Source organism: Haliotis asinina, chromosome 13 (genome assembly GCF_037392515.1).
Source record: "Haliotis asinina isolate JCU_RB_2024 chromosome 13, JCU_Hal_asi_v2, whole genome shotgun sequence".
NCBI classification, from domain to species: Eukaryota; Metazoa; Mollusca; class Gastropoda; order Lepetellida; family Haliotidae; genus Haliotis; species Haliotis asinina.
The window spans coordinates 52,250,926-52,264,291 of NC_090292.1; the positions used below are offsets into that span (position 1 = coordinate 52,250,926).

The 13,366-nt window shown below is 40.7% G+C and overlaps 2 protein-coding genes across 2 annotated transcripts; both read left to right on the forward strand.

Moving 5' to 3' along the window:
- The first annotated feature begins 1,545 nt into the window (after positions 1-1,545).
- LOC137259677 (uncharacterized) lies at positions 1,546-3,299 on the forward strand. Its single transcript, XM_067797276.1, has 2 exons — positions 1,546-2,557; positions 3,229-3,299. Exons 1-2 carry the CDS (start codon positions 1,546-1,548, stop codon positions 3,297-3,299), a joined length of 1,083 nt encoding a protein of 360 aa, XP_067653377.1.
- Positions 3,300-9,442: 6,143 nt separating this feature from the next.
- On the forward strand, positions 9,443-9,922 carry LOC137259910 (ankyrin repeat domain-containing protein 29-like). The gene has a single exon (XM_067797557.1). It carries the CDS (start codon positions 9,481-9,483, stop codon positions 9,913-9,915), a length of 435 nt encoding a protein of 144 aa, XP_067653658.1. The 5' UTR covers positions 9,443-9,480; the 3' UTR covers positions 9,916-9,922.
- Positions 9,923-13,366: the final 3,444 nt, after the last annotated feature.

Genomic DNA, 13,366 nt, shown 5'->3' on the forward strand with positions numbered 1-13,366 from the left:
TTCCGAGCCAAATATTTGTCGGAGAAGTGTCAGTACGCGGTGCGCTACTCTTCACTGAATCCACTCCGAAACTACATATTCTGTTTTGAACAAGTTGGAAAGTTTTGTCAAATCAACATCTAGACACTTTAACACCGCAATTTCAAACGAGAGATGTACCCCCAATAACTGATCTGCTTTACCAATGTCTGGGGTGTCATATGTAACAGTTCAGTGAAACTGGATGTACATAAAGTACACTGGAACTATGATATCTATCATGTACAAATAAATATCATTCTGCTTCCTACAGTGTTCAAGTATTTGTAGGTAAGCAGGGAAATATTGTCTCCCTGGATCACAAACATTATTCTATTTTAGTCTTTGTGCAGTGAAAATGCAAAGATGAATTAAAAATTAAATCGAATAAGGCAATTAAATAATCCAAATTAATGTGCACATATCTTACTTTGCCAACTGTTTAACAAACGATAATAGTATCATATTTGTTTGTATTACAAGGGAGTATGCACATTAAATGAAACAACGAGAACAAGTAGGGCGTCGCACTTGCATTTGCTTCACTTCACTTCTACAACCACTGTGTTTACCCTCTTGTAATACAAACCAATAAACACGATAACCATCCGCCTGACACACGACGTCAGTACATGGCCGGGAAAACCAGGCCTCGTCGATCACGTGCCGTAGTAGATTACATAAGTATGCATGCAGTTACAACTCTACCCTGGTCACCAAACCCAGATCTGCGGGGGCAAATTGATTTGTACAACAATGTTGACGTATCACATCTCTTCAGATGGCCATTTTCTACAAAATGGCAGCTATTCTGACAAGGGTACACAGGATTTTGGGATGACTCGTGACGTGATTCAGAGATTGTTTGTGAATAATTAAGAGATGTACGTGATTAGAATGACTCTCACTGTTTGTGTGTTTGTTATTCGTTTTTATTGTTTTCATTATAAGTTGTTTTCATTCATTTAGTTTGTTAGTTCAGTTAGCCTATTGACACCAGCTACATAATGCATGCACACATTCAGCCTATTGATGCCAGCTACATAATGCAGGCACACATTCAGCCTATTGATACCAGCTACGTAAAGAATACACACATTCAGCCTATTGATACCAGCTACATAGGGCATGCACACAATCAGCCTATTGATACCAGCTGAAGTAGTGTGTGGTTCCCTAGCTGGGAGCCATGTCTACACACACTGCTAGAGTAACGTGTGGTTCCCTAGCTGGCCGCCATGTCTACACACACTGCTGGAGTAGCGTCTGGTTCCCATAGCTGGGCGCCACGTCTACACACACTGCTGGTGTAGCGTGTGTTTCCCCTAGCTGGGAACCATGTCTACACACACTGCTGGTGTAGCGTTTGGTTCTCTACCTGGGCGCCATAATTGCATACACTGCTGATGTAGCGTGTGTTTCCCCCGAGCTGGCGTTGTTCCAAACACTTCAGTCGAGCTGTATAAAAGCCGTTTACCCAGCTGCGAGGCGGTCGCCTTCCTATTTGCGTACTGTTCTGTTGGAAAAATGGAGCTATCAACAGTTGTATTTCTGAGTCTTTTATTGTGTGGCATGCAAGACGTACATGCTGATGTCAGTTTGGCGAAACTGACTACACGTGTGAGGGTGGTAGAATATGACCTGAGCAAGTGGAAATTATCAAGTATTGCAGCTGAGAATAAACTGATGAAGAAGTTTAAGGTTTGGGAGGAGTCACTGAAAGAAGAACTGAAGTCAACATTCCTTCCTTCATTGATAGAAACTCTCGTGAAACAAGCGATTACAAGCATCCTAACTGATGATGATATTGGGCATCCGATCAACGGACAAGTTCTCGATCACGTACACAGCTTGGAGGATAAGGTGCAAAACATAACCACAAAACTTCAAGTCATAACACGAGACTTAACGCATGTTGAACGGGAAAGAAACACCTACAGGAAAACTGTCGGGAAAGAACGTAGCGATTTGACCAATGACATCCGGGCTCTACAGATGCAGGTAAATCAGACAGTAGTTCGTGTAACCTCATATGCAAGGTTACTGAGATCAGAACTGAATGAAACCATTGATCACCTGGTTGAGGCAAACCAAACACTTGCTGGCCTCACCCAGGACTTCAGGACGCTGAATACCAGTTGTGTGGTGACGGAGAAAGAAATAAAATCATACCGGGAGGGCTTGCAGGAAATGCAGAGAAACGTATCCAAAGACATTCGGAGTTTATACATTCAACTGAATCAGACCATTGGAGACCTGTCTGACTCAAACCAGACACTCGCTGGCCTCACAGAGGACTTGAAAACGGTGAATACCAGTTGTGTGGTGACTGGAAAGGGCTTACAGGAAATGCAGATAAAGTTACCTTCAGACATTCGGAGTTTATACATTCAACTGAATCAGACCATTGGAGATCTGTCTGACGCAAACCGGACACTCGCTGGCCTCACACAAGACTACAGGACGCTGAATACAAGTTGTTGTGGGATGAGGAAAGAGATCACGGAGCCTTCAACCACGACCTATCCTGGAACGACAGGTGAGTCATTAAGCAAAAGATTTGTCACGTAATTAACTTTCTGTTTCGATGTTACAACCAAATGTGTATTAGATTAGCATTAACATGATTGTCAACATAGGGTTCAGATGACAGGGCAACATGGCATTAGGTTGGCATATCAACAAAACGTTGTACACGTCAACATGAAGTTTGGGTATGTCGAATTGCCGTTGTCGAATTGATAATCAAGGGATCACAAGGCATGTAAACGTTGGGCTGTCAGGTAAAGCCAACCTTGGGCTCACAAGGCATGTAAACTATGGATATGATTTCGAATTTGTCAAACATGATTTCATGGGTACCGAAGTTCCGTTGGTGATCTGAGAGGACTGATTTGCTCTCTGCTTGGCTGTTGTGGTTTAATATTCTCTTGTGCATGTATCAACGGGGGGCCTGGTAGGAGTAACCACATTCTCAATAAATCTTGCAGATCACTTTACAAGTAATTGAGCAGAGGGGGGTAGGGGTGAGGTGGGGAGGGTGTGTGTTGAGGGGGGGTGGGGGGGGGGGAGGAGGGGGGATGGTTAGGGGGTTGGGAAGGGGATGGCTGATTTTTGGAGGGTGGATTACGGTCATTGGACTGGAGGGTTGTCCTGAGTCTTTGGAGAGCCAGTGGAAATGTAGTTGTGTGCTTTATATTTGACTCACAGACTTCTACAATGAAGTTAAAACAATTACAACATTGGCTATTTCTAACAAATTGGATCAAGTCCGAGGTTAAGCGACACTGAGCATGTTTGTTTAATTAACCTCAACAAGGGTAAACCGATCTTCATTTTACTACATGACGTATTTGTATCATTTTACTACATGACGTATTTGTATCATTTTACTACATGACGTATTTGTATCATTTTACTACATGACGTATTTGTATCATTTTACTGCATGACGTATTTGTATCATTTTACTGCATGACGTATTTGCATCATTTTACTGCCTGAGAACATCACTCTCTGTCACTGTCAGTTTCCTTCCACCGACGAACCGTGCGTCCCCACCTAAGAGAAATTATGTATATGTTAGACATTAATGAAGCCAGTATTAAATTGTAAATGTGTGAAAACAGTTATCCTCGTTGTGTTGAACTGCTAGGGAATATACGCTAATCGGTCATTGTGTTTGCATTCTACGGACACACAGTGAATAACAACGGTCATCTGTTTTTACGTATCAGATGTACTAAACTTGGAATTTAAAAAAAAACATTTTCGAACAAAATCGTTCATGATACTTTTCTATACTTTTGATATGTTAAAGGTACACAACTTACTTGTTCCAGCAAAAATTGATTTTATTGCAATTTGTTCTGTCCTCTTGTTATTATTACGGGACGATAATAAGGAACTCAAATGACATAACACCGGGCTGAGGTTAGGTCAGCATGACCTGTATGGGAAGACGACACTCGCATTAACCCTCGGATGCCACAGCGACACATATGTCCTTCCTCTTCACCCATCACTTTGAAGTCCAATAAAATTCTAAATATACCACACGCATACATATATACTTCAGAGTTTTAAATTCTGCGGAAAAGTCCCCGTTTCCTGACACCATCAACTATTATTTCAGACTAAGCTGAGGTGCTTAAATTGCCTTTCAAAATACGCTTCATCGTAAATGTAGCAATGTTTCACACTATACAAAATCGCGATTCAGAGCGTTATTTGCTGTATGTTTTGAAATATGAAATTTGTATAAATACTGGGTGTATTGAACAAGGGAGTTAACTGTTGACATACAAGGACGCGCCTGGTCGAGTTTAAGAAAAAAACATACACGACTGAATGGGTAGGCGACATTGCTGAGCAAGTCGAGATAAAAGACATATTAACTTGGGGGTAGCAGACAAGACACACTGTACATAAGCTGCCTTTACCTCGTGGAATCACTTCCTGGTAGTCACATGACAAACGACAAAGGCCGGTTCTCGGCAGAAGAAACAAAAAACTTACAGACTTATCAAGAAGACCTGATCTTGTCAGGTCAGTGCCTTTAGGTCAGGCCTGTCCAGCACAGCCCCGGTCAGCTAAACATTGAACGCTCTGTGACCTGACAACTGAAAACAGTCTCAGTATGGCAGACATATGAACGTCAGATTGATATGAGAACTGAAAACAGTCTCAGTATGGCAGACATATGAACGTCAGATTGATATGAGAACTGAAAACAGTCTCAGTATGGCAGACATATGAACGTCAGATTGATATGAGAACTGAAAACAGTCTCAGTATGGCAGACATATGGACGTCAGATTGATATGAGAACTGAAAACAGTCCCAGTATAACATACATCTGAACTTCAGATTGAATGAAACCGTACACCAGATTGTATCTTTGCTTGTCCGTGAATACCGGCATTTTTTGATTGCGCTTATAGACATTAGTTTATATTTACCCTTTCATGATTGACAACACACCAAGTAGTTCTAGGAGGTTACCCCGGGTAATCAGGCAGTGCGGGACTGCAAGTGGGGTATTTCTTTCACTAATTAACTGCATGGTAGCAGAGGTAACACAACTGCGAGGTTGGGTCTGGAATCTTCTGAAACAACCACCAGGTTATAATTACTCTTGGTTGATGCCATGGTAAATTCCAATTTCCGGGTGTTATTGAGTATTTAAAGCACGGAAATGTATTTGGAACCGACGGCGTCAGCCGGAGGTTTCAAATGAAATATTCCCGTGCTTCAAATACTCAATAACACCCGGAAATTGGCCAAAACATGATGTTTATCGACATTGTAAACAAAAAAGTAAACCAAAGGGGTTTTACTGTCTGCAATCGTTTACATCGAGAACGGGTACAGCAGTGAAGTGTCATCAGCTGGCCGTTTCAGCTGTTTCTCATGGTAGCATCTGGAGCTGCTCATTTGTGACGTCATTCTAACTTTATGTCACAATATGATTTGAATGACGTCACCACTGTTGATGACACAACTAAACAGTTGTTTACGTCTCAATACGCAGTGAATAGTCTTGCAGTTTCCGGGAATCTAATAACATTTGATCATGTTTTTCAACCAATCAGATTACAGAACACAGTAACTTTTGGTTTACAATATCCATTATAACCAGACTGCACTGTATCTCGATATGTATTTCGCATCTTGCACGATGGATGCTGAGTTGTAATTTCAGGCGTACATTTTCAAATGTTTTGAAAGGTGAATGTTGTGCGAGAAGCCCGCTCGCGAGATCCTGGATCTACATACCGCCATGAAATTGCACAGAAATGTAGCATATTCAAGTTCCTATATATACAATGGTATAAAAGCGACTGCCTCGCTAGTTTGAGAAACAGACACTGCTAATTTTGTATGCGTCAAAGATAGTAGAAAACGTGTTACCGTGCATCGATAAAAACACCGGGTTTAGGATTTACGGAGGGGTGTGATCAAAGAAAACACAGCCTGACATCTGAAGGAAATGTGTGTATATGAAATGGATGACTTATGTGCTTCTCCATTACGTCATACGCACAAGACAATAAATGACTCGCAATAAATGTTTAAATTGACAACATTTATTTTTCGGTAGTGCCTGTTTTATGTATTTTGCGATGTTGGTTTGCTAATTAGTATATATCTCACACAATTTCCATTCACTGCATAAAAGGTTTTGACGACGGTGTCAGAATTTAACACTCTTTATACAAACCATAAATGATTGATTTCACCATTTAAACAGAGTTCTGAATATGTCAACACTTAGACATGTAAGCTTTCAAATCTGCTTAACCTGTTTGGTATCAATTTTAATGAAAATGAAAAATAATTTTTCACAACACCTGAATATATCTTGTAGGATAAGGCTTTTCTTTCTTTTATCCATTAATACGAATCTATTTCTCTTCATAAGTATGCAATGCAGAGAGCAGAAAGAACTATCATAGAAAAGGATCAGGCTTGTCCAAATTAAGAGGTGACATGGTAAATATATTTTACAGCAGTTTTAGTTTAAATATTGTTAGAGTTCGTTATGTTGTCATCACAATATTTTCAATAGAATAAGAATTGATTATATTAACAAAAACAATTATAATGAATTTCAAAATATTTCTGTCAAACGCGCACCTGCCCTATGAATATGCATAACTGTTTTGTGTACACATATACAAAGACGGACACAAATTCAGTGAACAAAACAATTCCTTTGAATTTGTGTACATGTATGATTCAGTAAATGGTGAAATCATTTTCATTAATATTATCAGTTTTACTTGTTATTTAGTTGAATTAAATCGGTGTTTATTAACTAGTTGATATAAAACTGTATATATTAGTTCCACTGAACTGGACATTGTACACGACAGGAACTAACGTTCAAACTGTGATCTTCTACCGTTTATGTACATATTTAACATACGGTGGACTACACTAAGTTCGTGGGTTTCTTCTGTAAGCATAATGTAAACAACTAACACCTTCCAAAGAATAAAAAATAAAAAACGCATACCACACCTCCATGTATGGTATGATGTGTCTAACTGTACATACTGAAACAAGTTTCACGAAAGCATATCTGGACGATACGCAAAATGTACATCGTAATACTGGAAGCGTAATGATTGGGCGATTGTGTTTACTCTTGTTCAACCGACCTTCACGTAGAAGAAACTGTCTAATATGTATGTATACAGGCCTTCGCAAAACATGACTTGTTAACACTCTCCAATATATGGCACAAAGCGCACTTCAGCGTCTGTGCAAGTGTATTTTCGAAAACATCCCAACAGATTCTGTTTTCACTGGCAGTGTTTCAAAATTATTACGAGTCAGTGATCAATACTCCCAGTAATTGTCCGATGTCACATTTCCAAGTTTACGTGAAAGCGAATTTCATATCGTGTCAAAAATGGCGATATTTACGATGAAACGTATTTGGAAATGTAATCTTAATCACTCTAGCTTTGACTGATGTAATAGTGAATGAACCTCAAAAACAGCAAATTTCCCGCAGAATTTTAAACTGAACTGTATCGGTGTGCGTGACATATTTAAAATTTTAGTGGAATTCAAAGTAAAGGTTGAAGTGGAAGGACATATATGTCCCTGTGGCATCCAGGAGTCTAGACGGAGTTGGAGAATGTCTGTCTACACGCAACACAACATACATTATAAGCAGGGTGCACGGTATCTGGGTATTTCTATTTCACACCTAGACTGAGCTCGTGAATATCCATCTATAGATCTACTTAGCACAACAGGATCAGAAAACTGCCGTTTCTCTTTCAAGGTTGCATTTAGCGTTATTAGCTCAGTCTGAGTGCGTCAGTGTCCTGGTTTGACAGAGTGGTCGGAACTATTACATCTGAGTCCCTGACGTCTACTAAGAATCTGCATATATATATCTGAATGATATATTCTGAAAGGGGCTCTACCGCTGTGGCTCGATATTCAGCCATTTTGTGAGAGCTTCGCAGAATCTGCCTGATACAAATTACAACTGTGTTGCACAAACACTGGCTCAAGTTGACGTGTTGCTTGCCCTTCAGACTGCCTGAAAGACACTGAAGTTTTAATCTGCTTCACATTAGAATTTGTCTAAAATACCGGGTACAGAGTCGTGCAAAAAGTATTAAGACACAATTTACAATTTCATAATTCCTCATCTTCGCTGTTTATTTGTCAAATGGCAACAATTTGATCAACATATGCACAATGCCGAGATTATGCACTGAGGAACTATACGTAATTAAGTTGATAAATATGATGTCATTACTTAAATAGTGGTCGGAAAGTTGAACTGAAATTGTGTGCTCTGAGCAGAGATGATTTTAAATTTCAAATTCAAATTCTATGTTTTATGAAAATAAGCATCTATTCAATTACAACACTTCAACAAAGAGGACGATCTCAATTCTCATCACACCGTAAATGCAGAATACACACCTTATTACATTTACTGAATCAGACTGTGAAAATATGTTTAGGAAATGAAATCTCAATGAAAGCAAACCATACATTCAATGCCTCTGTTATAACTGACTTTATCAATACATACTATTGAAAGGCAAAACATTTGTGGAACCTGAGGCCAGTAATCATAACACTTTAAATATGTCTGTACTATGTATAATTTTCTGATTAAAATTCTTTCTGTTTCAGCCTCGACTGACCTGATCCAGAAATACACGGTTTCACCTGTGCCATTGACGACACAAGACCTACAGGGTAGGTGGGAAAACCCAGCAGACAGGAAGCTCAGTTTTTAATTCTCCCTGCATTTACCTCACTGATGTATATGTCCGTGGTGATTTGGACTTGAGGGATGAATATCACCCGGTACCGATCGACCTTGTCAATCACAAAATTTCAAATTTAATATCAGGACGTGTAACATTTTTCATACTATTAAGAGTTATCTCAATCAAACTGAAAGATATATGGTTAATACTTTTTTCATAAGATATGTATTTAGAATTTAATCATACATAATATTGAAAGGCAAAACATATCTAGAAAGGTGAAAACAGAAATGCTTATGTGCTTTGTATAGTCTTCTGAAAAACATGTTCCCTGTTTCAGCCTCCACGACTGACGCGAGTCAGGATCTGTCACCCAGCCAGACGGTTCCACCGGCGCAAGTGACGACACAAAACTCTGATGACCACGGTAGGTTGGAAAACCCAGCAACAACAGTTGTACTGACACTATCACCTGGTAAAGTTCAACAAACATCAACACTCTCAAGTCGTACACAAAATAATGCTACAATTTCTGACGCTAACAGAAAGTTACTTATTAAACACGCCATCGTTAATTCCAGAAACCACATGATAACATTCCCGTCATATATGTTGGATTATTGTCAGCCATGATGGAATTGTTCAAATGACGTAGCAATGCCCAAGTCACGTATCAACATGATGTAAACATTGTGGATGTGTGACAAAGATGTCTGATGTACACAGTTTACGTTGTGTTACAGCGACTCCATCAGCAGCAGCAGGCCGCGATCTCTACGACGCCAGCGGGGACGGTGACCTGGAGAGAGTGAAGCGAATCCTGGCAACGGGGAACGTTAAGATCAACTATAGAAGATGGAGCAGTGTGACACCGGTGATGGTGGCAGCATATAATGGACACAGGGACGTGGTGGAGTTCCTGGTGGGTAGAGGGGCTGATGTGTCACTGGTGGACAGTGGCGGTGACAACGTCCTTCACTTCGCCTGTTGGAGAGGGGACCTGGAGACGGTGAAGCTGATCCTGGACCTGAACATGGTGGACGTCAACGCCATTAACAACTTCGGGCGGACAGCGGCCGACTTGGCGAGAGTCCGTGGACATCAGCGAGTGTTGGATCTCCTGGTGTCACGTGGTGCACACTGAAGTCGGTGTTGGTATAGACAGAGACGGAGCACATGTCGTTACTTACACCGACGTCGTGTGTGCCGTTCACGTAGTCGTGTGTCACAATTCACTTGATTTCCTCTTTTTCTGAATACAAATAAAACTTGTTGAATGTATTTTCAGACATTTTTGTCATGTTTTGTGTTTGGAACCTCGCATGATCAGGTAAAAAATTGTGAAGTGAATGTAAACATAAACTATGAGTGATTGTACGTAAACGTCGCCCGTCATGAGATAATAATTATTCTGTGTTAATTTTGTTCTGAGAAACAGCCAACAACAAACTGTTTACATGTCGCTGCACTCTGTGAACTCAGACTGAGCCGAGGTTCATCTAGCTGACGTGGCGCCATTTGTACAGTGACAGTGACGTCACACTGCTGATGACGTCACAACCATACATTGAGGCCAGCTAGAGCGGCGCAATGCTGGTTCTATGCCACACAACATAAGCAGTGTTAGTCAAATACGAGGTCGTTGATATTGCTTAGCAAAGAGAGAACGGACATTTGTAGCTGATTACTGTGTCAAAGGGAAATGCACCTTTTTTGCACTGACTAAACACACAACATTAAGCTGAAAACAATCATCTTCCAAATAATCTCAGTTTTATTTTTCCCTGGATGCCATTAGGACAAATATAATCTCCCTCCTGACATAACATACAGTTTTTAGGCGAAACACAATTTCTGAAAATGACCGATAATAATTATTTACATCGTAAATCTCGCCATTTTCGACAATGACGAAGTCACCTAAGTCTATGTGATTTAAAGAAACAATCTTGGTTAAAACATAAGGATGACTGTAATGTGTGGGTACCTGGTGGCTAATCTTGGCGGGTTTACTGGCAAACTCGGGTGACGAGGCAAAGGTGGTGAGCTCCTCAACAGCACTGATGAGAGGCCGAGATGCTTCTGCACATTTCTGCCGATTTGCATCTGTGAAGTCACTGTCCAGGGCCTGTAAAAATATAGTTAAAGAGCTTAAAGTGTCACTGCAGTGTTATATTGCCTGTACAAACACATCATAGTGTCATAATACCTGTACAAACACATGATAGTGTCATATTGCCTGTACAAATACATCATAGTGTCATATTGCCTGTACAAAGACATCACAGTGTCATATTACCTATACAAACACATCATAGTGTCATATTTCCCTGCATAAACATCACCAGTAATGTGACCTCTGTCTACAGCCTGTGACCTCTGTGACCAGTCTGCAGTCTGTGTTCCCGGACTACAATTTGTGACTCCTGTCTACAATCTCAGTCCCCCGTCTACAACCTGTGACACCTGTCTACAATCTGCAAACCCTGTCTACAATCTGTGACCTGTATGCAACATGTGTTCACTGTCTACAACCTGTGACCCCTGTGTACAACCTGCAAACCCTGTCTACAATCTGTGACCTGTCTGCAGTATGTGTTCCCTGTCAACAATCTCTGTACCCCTCTACAATCTGTGATCTCTGTCTACAATCTGTGATCTCTGTCTACAATCTCTGCCCCCCTCTACAATCCATGACCTCTGTCAACAATCTCTGTCCTGTCTGCAATTTGTGACCCCTGTCTACAATCTGCGACCCCGTCAGCAATCTCACCTTGATGGCCTTGACTAGCATGGCCGTGCTGTTAGCCACATCCTTGGCACTCTGTACAAAATGTCTTTTGGCAACTGGGTTGGTTGTCTTGGAGGAGGCTAGCCTGCAGGCGTTACACAGTGTAGATGTGTGCTTGGCGACGACAGTAGCAGCAGACAGCACCTGCAATTGTACATCATCACATCATGAAGAGCCATCACCACACTGCCTGAACGCTAAGGTCAGGTTTACTTTAAGCCAGTATTAAAACTATTTAAGAGTCAAGCATATATATACAGAATTAGTTAAAAAATGATGGAGACACTTCAGTTTAAGATGATTAAGATGAAATTTCATCTGAAACGTGCTCGCACCTTCGCCAACACACAAAATTGCCCCAACAGAAGAAAAACATGAAATAGCAACAAGAAGAAATGTGCCCAAAGTCTCAAAGTGCAGATAAAGCAACAGTGAAATTTCAGAATATGCGATAACTAATTTACATGAGGAGCATTACCAAAAAGTACTCCCAAAGGAGATACATGAGAATGGTTTAAATCTGCAACAATTCACAGTGACCAAATCAACGGAGCTGATCACAAACTAGAAATAGTCACAGAGAAACCTGACATTATTCAATCTTATATTTAAAATATTACAATCTCATATTTATAATTTAAATGCTTTTGTAGAACTGAAGCTAAATAGGTCCTGGTGAAGAAAGGGGGTGGTCATGCAGGTTTTGGGGGGATGGTAGGTAGGGGTGTCTACTGAGGTTAGGTGTAGGGGGTTATGTCAGGAGGCTGCGTAACGTAAGCAACACAGAGAAAGCTGAAACTGACAATACAATTTCTAACGGACATATAAAATGCTTGATGTTTGGCACCAGTTGATAACCATTTGGTGCAGACGATTTGATTATTGCATTAACTGTATGTGGATAGGTCAGAATTATCAGTCTTGTTTTGTGAGGAAATTAGCATGACATATTTTCAATGTTCCACCTAAGAAATGATTAATAGAAGTTTATGACATATTTGACAGTAAAATGTATTTGAAGGGAGTTCCTGACACATACACTAGCAGAACAAATGAACACGTACACAGCAATGGTCGTGAGTAAAAGGGTGGTATAGTGTAAACATCAAGAGTACATATCATGTACACTGTGGCTTGACCATCGTCTTCTGGACAGCCACACAGTCAAGGACTGGTTCCATCACCATTACAGGCATTCAGCCATCATTACAGGCATAGAACACTGGGTTCCATTGTGCCCAGGACTTCCTGTCCTTGGATCTGCATTGTAGCCAAGGGTGGGGTATTACTGCATGGGGTATTGCAAAACCTGTTTTGACCAACAATCTGCAGGGGGTGGACAAGCATAGGGCACTGGATCCTGTTCTGCATTTATCCATTCAGGAGCTAAGCATGGGGTACTGGGGATCTGTTTTGCTCTTATCTGGACAGGAGCTAAGAGTGGGGTTCTGGGGACGTGTTTTGCTCTGATCTGGGCAGGAGCTAAGAGTGGGGTTCTGGGGACCTGTTCTGCTCTAATCTAAGCTGGAGCTAAGCAAGGGGTACTGGGGGCCTGTTTTGCTCTGATAAGTGTGATCTCCATACAAGTTGGTTTTTTTTCTAACTTCCGATGTACTGTGAGAAGACTGACAAATGCTATTCCACGTCCTACGCCTGAAAATAAGTGATAAATCGTGCTGTAATGCTCTATACTGTGCACATTACGAAGGCATGTAAGGTTGTAGAACAATAATCACAACTTTGCACAAATTCGTCCAAAAGACGTACACATGTTTTTGATTTCATTTTAGCAGCTGAAACATGA

What these genes read in the sequence shown, in the direction of transcription:
- LOC137259677 (XM_067797276.1), top strand. Translation starts at nt 1,546, where the DNA reads ATGGAGCTATCAACAGTTGTATTTCTGAGTCTTTTATTGTGTGGCATG. An exon ending in GACCTATCCTGGAACGACAG is followed by an intron (nt 2,558 to 3,228) that starts GTGAGTCATTAA and finishes TTTGACTCACAG; the next exon opens with ACTTCTACAATGAAGTTAAA.
- LOC137259910 (XM_067797557.1), top strand. Translation starts at nt 9,481, where the DNA reads ATGTCTGATGTACACAGTTTACGTTGTGTTACAGCGACTCCATCAGCA.